Raw genomic sequence first — 15,450 nt, forward strand, 5'->3', positions numbered from 1 at the left:
GAAAATGAGAACTCATCTAGAGAATAAGCAACATTGAGTCAGCAGTGGGCACCTAGGGGCAACCTGGGATTAGCCCTGAAAATTAAGGATTCACTTGCTAGGCACTACTCTATAATTTCTAACTAATTGTTTAATGAATTCCATTCACAGACATTAGTGTGGCACCTCCTAGTGGACAGCAAGCTCCCCTTCAGCCTGATGTGCAGTGGGTGCAGGCTTTAATGTATAAGGGGATGGTGACTCAGCCTTTTTCAATTATGTTCTTATTATATTTAATTACAGTCATTTTCCCATTGCCAGAATCTACTTTTTTTTTTTTATATATCCTTTGATTTTGTTGTCAGGTGACACTAGTCAGAACATCTCAGTCTTACCCCCTTATAACTAATACATACAAATTACAATGTACATTATTTTTAAATACACGTGTTGGTGCATGTGTGAAAGGGTTCTTGTGATGTTGTAATGTAGTTACCATTCTACATGATGGTGCCACAAGAGACATTTTGGAAAGTACAGTATAGCCAAACTTTCACCCTGCCTTTGATTACGTGTCACAACAGCTCCGTTTACTTGGAAAATCAAGCAGAACATTAAGATATTATTATGTTCTTATGAAAAACACATATATCATTTTTAAGTGAAGTCCGTTTTATGTGAATCTGGTGTTTAATTTACATGAAACAGAGAGTGCAAACAGCCATATAAAAAGCAAATAAACGCAGTGCATTAAGGGGGAGATGTATCAAATCTAAAGAGGACAAGGCTTCTATCTATCATTTGTCTATGCGTTCTATAAAATGAAAAGTAATATCTGATTGGCTGCTATGGGGAACAACTAATCTGTTCTCTTTAAAATATTTTTCTACATTATCCCAGTTCTCCCTTCTTGCGTCTGACAAGCATTGGATGCGTGTGTTTGCAGTTGAGCCCAGAACGCAAGCGACACAGATTTTTTTTCACATTTATTTCATCATCCATTTGCATCAGTGGGGCTTCCAGCAATTGTTGCAGTATGTAGAAACACCAGTGAATGTAGGCAGTTCCAGAAGGGACTACAAATTCCTCAACTAGTCCATCATGAATAGCTGGGGCTGTTTCCACTGAAGCAGATGGACAGCAAGTGTGGGAGTCCTTCTGCTTGTACCAAGGCTAGACAGCCTGAGCTGATCCCCCACTATTAACAGGGAAATCCACATTGCAGGGTCCTCCGTTCATTGTAGAACCAGACCAGGCTGCACTCGGGGCCGGAACCTCTATTGAGGCTCTATTGTGGGGCTTCACTTCTAGGCTGTGGGTATCTGTATAATGAGTAATATTGTGACTTTTCAAGTGACACCCAGGGAACCCAGCTTAAAGGTAATTGATTCATAAAACCCTGTTCCGCTATACTAGAATAGTATTAACATGTAAATAAAACATAAAGGGGCAGATTGAATTAAGCTTGGAACTAGGAGGACAGATTTAACAGCCTGTGCAGGTGCAGGCAATATCTTCTTACCATAGCAGCCCCAAAGTGTAAAGTAATGCTATATTGCAATAACTCCCCCAGTTTATAACCAAACAAAATTATGTTTTATTGAAACCAAGATTTCCTGGTAGTCCAGAGGGATTATAAATTGAGAACATTAACAGAAATACTGTACTCTGCTCACTGCTACAGTGTGATGGGGAAAAACAATAGACCAGGAGTATCAGAAGCCGCTCAGACAATCACAGGCAGGTTCTCATACACTAAACCCTTATAACTGACTTCTGGTCATAAAGTCCCTGCCTTGATCCTACTATTAGTCGTCTTCTCCATTTACGTATCATTTATGAGGTGGTAGAGGCTGCAACAGTAGAACAATTTAAACAAGCGTGGGATAAACATAAGAAAACACTTACAAAGAAATAAGGATCAAATAGGGTTTGAGGTAACCATATAATTAAAACGGGCAGACTAGATGGACCAAGTGATTCTTATCTGCCATCAAATTCTATCTTTCTCTGTTATCTGGTCAATTCATTTATACTTCTTGCTGGGATCCGATCAGGATTCCGACAGTTGAAATACTGACACCGGAATCCCGACACAGCTCAGAATGCCGGCGCTGGCATCTTGACTCAGGTTTAGGCTGCAGGGGGTGGAGGTTTAGGTTGCGGGAAGGGGAGGGGGGGGGGGGTAGGTATAGGCACCACCGGGATGGGTTAGGCTTGGGCTCTGGGTGGGGATTAGATCTATGCTGCTGGAAGGATGGGTTATAGGGGGCCATTGGGGGAAGGTAAGTCAGGATTCTCACTGGTGAGATGCCGTGGTCCGTTATCTGACCACCGGCATCCCGACCATCTGCATTTCGAAACCAGCTCCCTCCCATTCTCTAGAATGACGTTTCAATACGCAATGGACAATGCTTTTTTATCTGCTGTTGTAAACCTCGAATGAGTATATGCAGTGAACTTTTTTTTCTGTATTTTACTGCTTCTCCTTGTAAGTGTGGTGACATGATTGGAATGTATTGCAATGGTACATGCAGCTCCTGCAGATGAGTTGTGTACTGACTAGTTATCAGCCCATCAAAATATACGTTATAGTAAGAACTTACCGTTGATCACGGTATTTCTCCTAAGTGCACAGGATAACATTGGGATATGATGAAGCGACAGCGGATTTGCACCAATCGGTCAAAGCTTTTCAGCCTCCCAGCATGCAAGGGGCCCACCTCCTGTCTCAGGCAAGTCAGTTGTATTCCCAAAGCTCAAGGCAGAAGCATCATAGATAGCCCTAATCAGGCGAGAAGAACACACATGCACATCCTTCCGTACAAGAAGGAAGAGGTTTATGAGTAGAAGGATCCTCAAATCAGGTGTGTCAAGGTGGGATCCCTGTGGATCCTGTGGACTTAGGAGAAATACCATTATCAACGGTAAGTTCTTACCGTAACAAATATTTCTCCGGCAGGGTCCACAGGTTATCCACAGGATAACATTGGGATTTCCCAAAGCAATTTAGTGGTGGGGACGCTCCTGATTGGACAGGAGAATCCTTCACCCAAATTCAGCGTCATGAGAGGCAAAGGTATCCATGGCATAATGTCTAATGAATGTGTTAATGGAAGACCATGTGGCTGCCTTACATATCTGTTCTCCTGAAGCACCACGTTGTGCTGCCCGTGATGAACCTACCTTACGAGTAGAGTGAGCAGAGACATTAGCTGGAACAGGGAGATCAGCTTGAGTATATGCTTCTGAAGTCGTCATCCGGAGCCACCTTGCCAGTGTCTGATTATCCGCAGGCCATCCTCTCTTGTGAAATCTGTAGAGATCAAAGAGAGAATCTGTCTTTCTGATGGCACTGGTAGTTCCACGTAGTTCCTTAAGGCACGGGCCACGTCCAGCGATGCATCTCCCGCAGACAGGCCCGGTTCCTGAAAAGCCGGGACTACAATTTCTTCGTTAAGGTGAAATTTAGACACCACCTTGGGAAGATACTTAGATTTAGTTTTAAGAACTCCTCTATCTGGATAAAAGATCAGAAATGGAGGACAACATAACAATGCCCCTAAATATGAAACTCTTCTAGCTGACACCATGGCCAGTAGAAAGAGTACTTTCAGCTGTAAACCATTTAAGATCCACTTTATTAAGTGGTTCTTATTGAGCAACTTAAAGGGCCTTTAGGACTAAATTTAAGTCCCAAGGAACTGCAGGAGGGACAAAAGGAGGTTGAATGCGCAGCATTCCCTGGAAAAAAGTACGCACATCCTGCAGTTTTCTTTTGGAACCATACAGTCAATGCTGATACTTGCACTCTCAAGGAAGCCACCTTCAAACCTTTATCCATTCCAGCCTAAAGGAATGCTAAGACACACTGGCAGACATATTGGCCAATCAATTGGTCGGCCAATCTATCTTTTACCGATCTGCAGGTGTGTACAAGCAATATGTCTGTGAAAGACGTCTTTCACAGATATATTGCATCTGCTGTGCAACACAGCAGATGGCCAATATATCTGCAGATATATTGGTGCATCTTTCTGTGTGTATGAACAATCCCCATCTACATATATAGCTGCAGATAGATTGAACAGCAGATATATCTTTAAGATATATTGGCGCATCTTTCTGTGTGTATGAACAACCACCACCGGCAGATATATCTGCAGATCAATTGAACTGCAGATATATCTGCCAGTGTGTACCCAATGAATATAGGTTTGCCATATTCGGTGATAAATGCGAGCTGAGGAAAGCTTCCTTGCTCTGAGCATTGTTTGAATGACCTGTTGTGAGAATCCTCTTTACTTCAGGATAGAGGTTTCAAGAGCTCGCCGTCAAAGACAGACGATCCAGATGTCTGTGATAACAAGGTCCCTGCGTAATTAGATCTGGACATTCTCTGCAGATCTGTGTACCAATGTCTTCTGGGCCAAACCGGAGCTATTAGTATCACGGCACCTTTTCCTTGCTTTCTCTTTCTCCCCACCCTGGGTAATAGGGAGATTGGAGGAAACACATAGGCCATATGAAAGTCCCATCGTCGCCAGGGCATCCGCAAAGATTGCTCTGGGATCCCTTGTTCTTGACCTTTATGCAAGAACTTTGTTGTCTGAGGGTATGCCATGAGATCTATCTCTGGCAACCCCCACTTGTCTACTAGAGTCTGGAAGACCTCCGGGTGTAGAGCCCATTCGCTTGCCTGAATGGCGTGTTGACTGAGAAAATCCGCTTCCCAGTTGAGGACTCCTGTAACGAATACTGCGGACAAGGCTGGATGATGGAGTTCTGCCCACTTTAGTGTGGGACTTACCTCCTTCATCACTTTTTTCGGCTGCGTGTTCCTCCCTGATGGTTGAGGTATGCTACTGCCGTTGCATTGTCCGAGCGGATCTGAACTGGTTTTCCCCGAAGAATGTCCTTTGCCTTAATCAGTGCCATGTATATGGCCCTAAGTGCCAATATATTTATTGGCAGGCAACCTTCTTCCTTGGTCCATTGCCCCTTGAAACACAACCTTCCTGACACTGCTTCCCAGCCCTGGAGACTGGCATCCGTTGTCTGAATTTCCCAATCTGATATCCAAAATATCCAGATGGGATGTCTGTAGCCACCAGGCTAATGACCTTCTTACGTGAATCGTAAGGACTATATAGTCTGTGTTTTTATCATCTGATGCAGCCCATTCCATTTGGCAAGGATCGGATACTGCAGAGGCCTTGAGTGGAACTGTGCATACTCCACCATGTCAAATGTTGACACCATCAAACCCGTCACACACATTGCTGCGTGAATGGATACTTTTTCACTGTGCAGCAACTCCTGAATCCTTGACTGAACCTTGGTTATCTTGTTCAGAGGTGTCAAAGTCAGAAAAATATCATGATGCACACTGCCATATTTGCACCTCATACAGGTCCGCGCTGCGCATGCGTGCGCTCTCCCGTGCGTACGCATACCCGCTGTTACGTGCACCCGCAGGCGCACGGTATGCGCATTTACGGTAGAGTTTATGTGCGCCTAGCGTGCGACTCGATCGTTACATATTTTAACCATATAATGTATTTTGTAGATTATGGTCCCTTTGATAGAATCTGAAAGTTTAGTTAATGTAGCATGTTCATGAACAAAGAGATCCCTCTTTGTTTGATACAAAGGGTCAGAAAAGGGTTATACAGTGGTGTTTAGTATCCATCGGAAGAGTATTTAATTAGCAATATTCCGGTGTTGGTTTGAAGCGGATTAATCGCTTGTGCGAATAGTTATGGACATAAGAAGTTTATGTACTTTTACTATTATTTGCACTCACTTATCCATGCGGCGGGAAACCTAGTTTCCCACCCACCTGAGCAGTTGGAAATAGTCACAGCCCACCTGTATGAATCAACCTATGACCTTTTTTTATAATGCGAAGACGAATTCCTGTGTCCAATGAACAATGAGATTGTAGGGACCATTGTATTGTATTGTGTGTGGGGCATAAATAGACAAGCCGATCTGATCCAGCTCACTCTCTCTTCAACGGTTCTCATCACTGATAATCGGGAGCTGGATATTTAGAAAGGCGCATGCGATCGTTCCCTTTGTGCGTAAGTTTTCTCCGCAATCATATTGTCTTTATTGTTATTGTGAGCCATATCTATCTCTCTCTCCTCTCCTCTTTCTCTCTCATTTTCCCTTAAACGTAATTATATTGTATTGTATTTCATGTGTAGTTATCTGGTTAGTTAGTCTATGTTATATTGGTAGTGTATGACTTGTATTGTATTATTCTTTTGCAAATAGAACGTTCATAGAAGGTGTTAGAACCTAAGATCGGTATCTGTGTATTTCTTATATTTCTAAGTATTCTCAGAGCGTCGGAGACGCTCGAACAGCTTTTAAGTTAATAAGGTTACACTGTGTTACATCTACACCCTATCACTACACCAAGGTTTACTGCATAATACATTGTTTTATGGTATAGATATAAAGGTTTTACACTGTGAGCGTCAGCGCCGCTTGTGATCTCCTCGTGGTCCCGAGCGTCCGCTACGCTAATAGCGTATCATTACGTTAGTCGGCAGTCAATAGCATGCCTGCCTGTGATCTCTTGGCCGTGAGCGAACGTGACGCTTGAGCGTCTTGACTACGGCTAAGCGATTGTTACGCAACGTGCGTACCCTTACGGTATTCCATACGTCAATAGCGTACAGTGTTCTTAGACCTCATAAAGGGTTTTAAGTAAGATAAATATTTAGCTTTATCAGAGGTAAAATTACTCTCTGAATGCTTGAATCCAGTACAGCCCTCCAGTGAGTCATCCGGAACCAGAGACGATTTTGCCCAATTTATGAGTCAACCGTGCCTTTGCAGACACGTTATTGTCTGTTGCAGATGACATAGGAGCAATTCATGCGACTCTTCCAGGATTAATAGATCGTCGAGGTATGGAAAAATTCTTATCCCCTGCTGGCGGAGATAAGCTGCCATTACCACCATAATATTGGTAAGTACTCTGGGTGCTGTGGCTAACCCAAAAGGTAGGGCCTGGAACTGAAAATGCTGCCATATAATCCCCTGGCTCCACGGCCAAAATGATGGAACGTAAAGTCTCCATATGAAACTGATGTACCCAAATGTATTTGTTCAGCACTTTGAGATTGAAAATGGACTGGAATGACCCATTTGGTTTCTGAACTAGAAACAGGTTGGAGTAAAAACCCTGTCCTCGTTGTGCAGGAGGAACTGGAATGACTACTCCTGACTGAAGCAATTTCTGAACTGCCTCTTGCAAAGCCCTGGCCTTCGTCTCTACCCGAGATGGGCTGGTACACAAAAACTTTTGAGGAGGGTGCTTCTTCAAGGCAAAAGCATGACCTAGAGATACTGCTTCCCGCACCCAGGCATCTGTCGTAGACTGCTGCCAGATCTGTGCAAACTGAAGAAGTCGGCCCCCACCCTTGGATTCCCCAGTTGGAGGCCCGCACCATCAGGCTGATAGCTTATTTTCTGTTTTACCAACCAGTCCTCTGGTAGCCCAATGCTTTTTAGTCTTACCAGACTTGTTGTATTGGGACTGCCTGCCATCACCTTTACCTTTAGCTTTTGCTTGAGACCGAAAGGGCCGAAAAGCTGGAACTTCAGGTATGAAATTGTATGTGGAAGGAAACTTTACCTTCTTTGAGTATGCTTCTGACTCCAAAGTATCTGTCAATTCTTTACCGAAAAGAATATCTCCAGAAAAAGGCAAAGATTCCAAACCCTTCATAGATTCTGAATCCGCTTTCCACGTACGTAGCCAAACTGCTCTGCGAGCAGCTATTGTTGAAGCTGATGCCCTGGAAGCAATAGTACCCATATCCAATGCTGCTTCTTCCAAGAACATTACAGCCTGTTTTATATGTGCTATATGGGATTTTTGCTTTCTAGATGCCATTGAAAATTCCCCTCCAATGCATCAGCCTAGGCAGCCACTGACAGAATATTATAGTAAAGTCAGCTATCACACTAGCAGTCAGTCACATGTTATACATTAGTATAATAAGCAATATGAGCACATCATCAACTACAACTACATTTCAAGTATGTAGGAGAACATATTACTGAATCATGTTTAAACAGATCTACCGTATTCAAACGCATAGCGAAAGAAACAGTAATAGTATACAGACTCCTATGCAATAGGCACTTATCTAATTATTCGTACTCCAAAGGTAGATAGAGACTTAGTGCTGTATTACCCGTGCTCAGTAGAGTGGGATACATGGAGACTCATCCCGCTACCAGGACCGATCAGTACGTTTGCAAATGCTCATTGGATCCAGACGCTACTAGTGTACACTGCCGCTCCATGAACCTATAGTGAACATAGGTGCTCAGTGAAGGCAGACGCACCAATCACACAGCCTCCTATGCTGCGACTGGGTCCCCTTCGTGTACAGTGTCTGAGATGGAAGCGGGAAAACAGTTCATGGCGGGGGACTCTGAGGAAACTGGTCATGAACCAGGGGGAGGGGCGACCAGGAGAGCGTCTGTCTCCCCACTGCTGACATCAACCCTAGGGATCGCTGCCTCATACAGTACTATTCCTGAAGCCTATGATCCTTAAGGCCTAGCGCTGGTGCAACCGAGGTGGTAGTCTCCTCTCAAAACAGTGCGGCTTTGTCCGTATTACTCTTCTTTGCGGAACTGATGCCTTACCTTGTCCCCGTGCTCCGGCCACAGCCTGGTAACGTCTGCTGGACCTGCTAGTATATCCGACACAGACGCCCGCCAAAACAGCACTGTGCTCGTGGGTAAGCGTTGTCACGACCCGGCGGAGAGTTGTTGGAGCGACTCTTTCTAAGATACGTATAAGATGCTTTTTAGAAAGATCACTCAAGAAAAACTAGTAAGAATATAAAAATAAAATGAGAAAGCTTAGGGCTGCTAAAAACCAGCAGCCCTCTGACCATGGTCCGGCTCCTGCCGCACCAAACAGAAAACTGATTTGCCTGAGCCAGGAGGTGGGGATATATGGACGTTGCATGCTGGGAGGCCGAAAAGCTTTGACCGATTGGTGCAAATCCGCTGTTGCTTCATCATGTCCCAATGTTCTCCTGTGGATAACCTTGTGGACCCTGCCGGAGAAATAACAACTAATGTCCACACTGGTGGCTGTGCACGCCCAAACAGAACAACACTTGAATTGCTTCGTCGGGCGCCATCTAGTGTCCGCCGGCACGAAAAACGGTTGAATTACTCCCATAGAGGTGAGGATCATCATTAGCCTTTTATTATATAGGATGCCGAGGTGAGTGTCAGTCCTTTCATTACTGAAACAAAGGATAATGTTCATTCCTTATCCGGCTTGGACAGCCGTACATATGGCCCTTGAAGTATATCAGGTTGTACATCACTGTCATCCACTGTGGGTGAATGATACTGATATTACAAGCCTGAAGCTACCCTTGATGTAATCTCATTGGCTGTTACTGTTTGTGTGAAACCATCAATTAGTAAGAAGCATTTTGGTTAACTAGGAGACTACAAGCATATCACTTACTCTACCTTTGTTCTGCTCCAGCTAGTGGAACTCTATACCCTTAATTTGTCACCCAACAGCAACACCTTGGAAGAGGTTTCAATGAATTTTATTTCAGGTATATCTGTTTGCTCAATAACAGGTTATACATTGTTTAGCAATTCAGATTCCATTGCATCTACAAGTGTCTTCTCAATAATTTTATATTATTGAAACAAGACATTCCACAACAATGTGAGAGCTGCAGTATGTGTCCGTGTTTGTAAACAACGGTTTCTTCATCAGTTTTCCCCCACAGCGTGCTTTAGATACCCAAAATACAAGGAGATTAATATTCTCTTGGCTTAATTCTAGCTGCCCCTAACAAGGTTGTGTATTGTGCACTAGTGAAAACTGGTCCGTTATAGCAGGCCACAGGTAGGTAAAAAAAAAAATTGCATCACTGCTGGTGGTCGGGCTAATTGAATTACCACCGTAAAGCTGGGTGCAAATTAGGCGATGTGCAAATGAAGCGATGGTCATCCCTATTTCCTTTGAACTCCTGACAAACGAAATAGTGCATACATACTTGCAATCTTTCAAATGACCGAATGATGTATTGTGGGTCATTCAGATGTGGTTAGAGCCATATCCCATGGTGCCATGGAAGCCACCTATTACAGAGGCCAGGAAATCTCCGTGTTACGACTGGGATCCCTATTCTATTCCCACCCCTTAAACGACGGCGACATGACTCTGTTTTTACAAACTGAAGCTATCCCCGCCCCCCAGATGGCAGCAGACTGTCAATCACTGACCGTCTGCCGCTCTGCATCCTACATCTCGGGACCCTTTCGCACATGCGCAGAACTGGTCTTGCGCATGTGCAGAGTACTGAAAATCGGTACATGTCAACCATGGGCGCAAGTGCACCTGAATGAGGCCCATTGTGCGTAGTTAGGTCGTTTGGTCATTAACAATATTTGTAGGTAGTGCGTACACACTAGACAATTTGCTGAAAATCATTGACGATCCCTTCAGATTGGCCTGCACGTATGGCAGATCTGATGATGCGATGAACGATGTGCAGGAGCACACGGGAGTGCATACACACTGGACAATGTGGACAGTTTATCTCTAGGATTCGTCTCAAAATGACAAATCGTCCAAAATATTGTCTAGTGCGTACCCAGCTTTAGTCCGCAACATAGGACCTTAGCTTTATATATTAAGTATGACCAAGAGGCCTATGCATTAATAGATGTGTCACTGCTACGTTTATTAACAGTCCGTATCGCGAAGGATAATTTAATTTGGACAGGGATTGGAAGATCCCTCTCCTGCGAGTTAGCCTCCATGACCTTAAAGCTGTTTACCCCATGTGAGAATGGCCAAAACTACAGGGCCAAACTCCGAAAAGCTTTGATACCAAGACCATGGTTCCTGTTCATAGTAATGGGTGTGGTATTGAAGGTCGATAGTAACTAGGTCGGCAATGTCTAGGTCGACCACTATTGGTCGACAGCAACTAGGTTGACGGTGTCTAGGTCGACAGGGTATTTAGGTCGACATGTTCTAGGTCGACAGGTCAAAAGGTCGACATGAGTTTTTTTTTATGTGTTTTTTGTCGTTTTCTTCGTAGAGTGACCGGGAACCCCAATTAGTGCACTGTGTCCCCTCGCATGGTTCGCTTCGCTCGCCATGCTTCGGGCAAGGTGCCTCGCACTGCTACCGCTTCGCTCGGCACAGATTACCATTCCAATCGTAGTCCACGTGGATCGTTAAGTATGAAAAGGTTAAAAAAAAAAATTGTGAAAAACTCATGTCGACCTTTTGACCTGTCGACCTATAACATGTCGACCTAAAGACCCTGTCGACCTAGACACCCTGTCAACCTAGTTACTGTCGACCAATAGTGGTCGACCTAGTTACTGTCGACTTAGGGACCGGATCCCATAGTAATGGGGACTGCGGTCTGGAGCGCTAATAAGCTTTCTGCAGAAGATTTCTTTATAATCTCCTGCATTAGGCTGTTGGCACATAGCAAGAGTTCATAACACTATACAGAAACTGCAGTTTCTACATAAATTTATTTAAAAAATGCTTTAGAAATAGGCCCATAGGTGATATATACAGTACGCGCACACCAAATAAGTAACAGGAGAACATTTTGTTCTTGACGCACGTTCCTATGGTACACCTAAATCCTGCTATCACTTGGGTAGTATATTTTAGACTTCCACAAGCATCTGGTTCCCATAATCTCCTTTGGGCTGGATCCCGTTTGGCAGGCCGATGATGTGCCGGTAAATCTCGCCCAAAGTTTGTATAGTAACATTTGCTTTTCTGGGCAGTTTTTCTTTTCACTTTTTCTCATTTACAACTTTAAAAGTAGCCCGGAATTGCTTCTTTAGGCTCATACTAATTGACTTTGTTTTTCAAAGTCTTAGAAAGTAAAGTAAGGATGGTGTTATTATATCGTTATTGTAGTTGGTTTAACCATCTAACATTTTAATTGTGTTTAATACACTATTTAACAAATAACAAGGATTTTCTGTCTATTCACCTTTTTAGGCAACCTTGAGCTGCTCAGTTTGTGAAAGTAGACCTATTTTTGTTTATAGCGTGTGCATATAGTCCATTTTCTTTAAGAGACCGATCTCGATGAGGGCCAGCACGTATTGGTGCCACAGACGAGTCCTTACCTTAGACTTCTTATCCAGCACACAAACCTGTTATTCTTTTTCTATAATTAGTGTGTTTTTAAGAGTCATTTTGTGTTTTCAAGCCTCCGGTAATGATAGAATGCCCGAAAATGCTGCTGTATAGCAGCCGTGAACGGATTCCAGCATGAAAAGACTTGTTGAAAGGTTGTGTGCTTTTAAAATAAGATCCACACCTTTAACCATTTTGGGTCTGGACTGGATTTCTGACACTGAGAGGTGCCCAGCTGGGTACTGAAAAGGTGACGCGGTTTACCATTAACTGTGTACATACCGAACTGTACTAGTTAGAGCCCTTGGCAGAGGGGACACTTAATGAGTCAGAGTCAGGTTCTGGAACAAAGTAGAGAAGGAAAGTCCAGGGCAGAGTTAATTCTCTCCCATGCTGCCGCTCCCTTTTAGATTTAACGTGAGTCCTGACAAATCCAGTTAAATATTTACAGAGCTGGCAACAAGGATTTTTGAACTATTGCTCTTGCTTTTTTTTTGTGTTTACATTCTAACTCTGAGTTCCTTTCTTTCTAGTGTCATCCAAGCTGCGCTACCCAGTCCTATCGACAAGGTAAGGTATTCACATTTTGGCTTATAGATTTTGACTATACACCCTAAGGGACTTTCACCTGCCCCCCCCCCTCCCGTCTACTTGTATGATATCACTTGACATGAATTCCTTCCTCTGTGTTCTGCTCTCAGTATCTTGTGTACTCTGTGACAAAACCCATAGATGGGAAATGGGAGAGAATAATGTTTTTCAGGTATTACGGTTTCTGTTTAGCCATAACAGCACATAGTGAGCTCGCTAGCAGTATGGGGATCGTATGCAGAGGGATGAATTTCTCAGGTGTATGGGATTACGGTGAAGAATGTTCTGTTACTTCATCGTCCTGTTGCTGGTGGTAAATTTCAATAGGAGATGAGCGCTACCTGACGTGTTTTGGGTTGTGTTGTTCATGTGATTCCCCCTAATAAATGGTACACGTGTTTCCACTCAGCATTGATCCCATGTACAGAGTTGACTCATGCTGGCAGGAGCTGGTTATTACAGCTGCCCCGGGTCAGGCACCAGGACTGCTCTCCGCGCTTTAATCATGTTCCTTATAATTTCGGTTTCCTATACAAAACACAGATTGTCTCCAGTTTTTTTTTATATATAATAAATATATTAGTAATTTCTGTGACCACATTTATATCTGGTGACGTACTAACATTCCAAAGGTCTATTTCACACACACATTTATAGGCATTTTTTCCCCCACATACATTTATTATATGGTGGGATAGTTACATCCAAAAATACACCTACCCTACAAACACACTGAAAATCACATGGAGAAAGTATGTGAATGTGTATTATATATAGAGAGATGTATATATAGATAGAGACACACGCACACACATACTTCTTTATTTATTCCTAATTGATAGTTTTATAAATATTCTAAACCTTACAAGCAGAGTTAATTATTAAAAATGGGATGGAGTGGTGGAACAAAGGTGCTTTCGTAACAGATATCGGCCCCTCGCACATTTACTTTTATTTTTGTTCATGGTATCGGTAAAATGAGACCCTCTGACTGGGTGCTGTTGCTTACAGCACATTTGCCTGGAAGTGGTCTGCGTTGACGTCAGAGACCCTCCTCAAAAACACCTGGGCACGCCTGCATTTTTTCTGACAAAAACCCAGAAAGCGTCAGGTTTCCACCCAGAAACGCCGACTTGCTGTCAAACAGCGGCTGCGTTGCGATTATCATCTGTACGCAATTTTTGTCACTATTACCCTTCATGCGTGCGCAGTGCGAAAGCTGCACATGTGCAGTCGTTTACTAATCTCTCAATTTGCAAATTCTGTGAATATCGATCCATGCTGAATTAGGCCCCTAATGCTCTCGTATTATTCTGGAGCGGGATTATCTGCAGTCTGCTAAACTTGGTTTCTTATGATCCGTAACATTACATTGTGGTCCTTATTCAGGTTTGTAAGCAAACCAAAAAAAGCACACTACTGTAATGGGCAAAACCATGTTGCACTGCAGGTGGGGCAGATGTAACATGTGCAGAGGGATTTAGATTTGGGTGGGGTGTGTTCTAACTAAAATCAAGATTGCAATACAACCCACCCAAATGTAATTCTCACTGCACATGTTACATCTGCTCCACCTGCAATGCCACATGGTTTTGCCCATTGGCGTGCATTTTTTGTTTGCTAACAAACCCGAATGTTTCCCTGTGGCTTTTAAGAATGCAAACATGACATGAACACATGATATTAGTTTTTATAACTTCTCTTCTGTATCTGCGTCTCTTATACATTTTTTTGATGAGTGGGCACTGATTAGATAATCAGCCCCTTTCAGGCTTCCGTTTCTATGAGAGACCATATGAGCCTTTCTTATGGTGTGTACACACGGTGAGATATTTTATTACGATTTTGACTATATAGTCAAAATATTAAGAAAAGTTAGTGCAGATCGCAAGGTGAAAGTCACCTTGCGATCCTGATTCACGGTCGGCATCGCAAGCCTAGATAGACTGTGCAGGCAAGACAATTTTGACTATCTCTATAGAAGAGATAGTCAAAATTGACACTTAGCAAAATCGCACATAGTCAGTATCGCAGACACACTCATTATGTGCTTGCGATGCCGACCTAGCCCCTGTCGCATAGTGAGAATCGGGCATAGCCCGAATCTCACCGTGTGTATGGGCCTTGAGTCAGAACTACCCTGACCTGATTTATGTATAACAGAGCTATTTGTTACGGTTTATTGATTTTTTTGTCTGGTCTCACTGCAGGTTGCTGCTCACACTCCCAGTATGTACTCTCAGGAACTGTTCCAACTTTCTCAGTATCTACAGGTAAAATCCAGTTGGATAACTTTGTAATTTGAAGAATTACGCCATTGAACATGATATATATATTCCTTTGCTGATTCATAAATCACCTGCTACTTAGAGCATGGTATACTAATTTGTTAACCTATTCTTCTACAGTCTGTGCCACACATAAGTGGCATCTATTCATAACATTTTGTGTGCTTTCCCGCAGGAGGCCTTACATCGGGAACAGATGTTGGAACAGAAGTTGGCCACTCTCCAGAGGCTACTCGCCAATACACAGGAAGCTTCAGATACTAGTTGGCAGGTATCAAAAAGCGACCACTTCCTTTCTCCACACAGATTGTGCGGAGTCCAATGTTTTGTAAAATGGTATTGATATAAGGCCAATTCCCCTATACTGCCTTCATACAATGTCATTGGTGACAGACT

General features: G+C 43.3%; 1 protein-coding gene across 5 annotated transcripts in view; it reads left to right on the top strand.

Annotated features, from left to right (window-relative positions):
* Nucleotides 1-15,450, top strand: part of SLMAP (sarcolemma associated protein) — a 266,543-nt gene that overhangs the window by 137,833 nt on the left and 113,260 nt on the right. For all 5 annotated transcript variants that reach the window (XM_063940865.1, XM_063940862.1, XM_063940866.1 and 2 more), the window contains exons 4-6: nt 12,709-12,745; nt 14,977-15,039; nt 15,230-15,325. In XM_063940865.1, the coding sequence (XP_063796935.1) occupies nt 12,709-12,745; nt 14,977-15,039; nt 15,230-15,325 (196 nt within the window). The remainder of the gene's footprint in view (nt 1-12,708; nt 12,746-14,976; nt 15,040-15,229; nt 15,326-15,450) is intronic.

Source organism: Pseudophryne corroboree, chromosome 9, assembly GCF_028390025.1.
Source record: "Pseudophryne corroboree isolate aPseCor3 chromosome 9, aPseCor3.hap2, whole genome shotgun sequence".
Lineage (NCBI taxonomy): Eukaryota > Metazoa > Chordata > Amphibia > Anura > Myobatrachidae > Pseudophryne > Pseudophryne corroboree.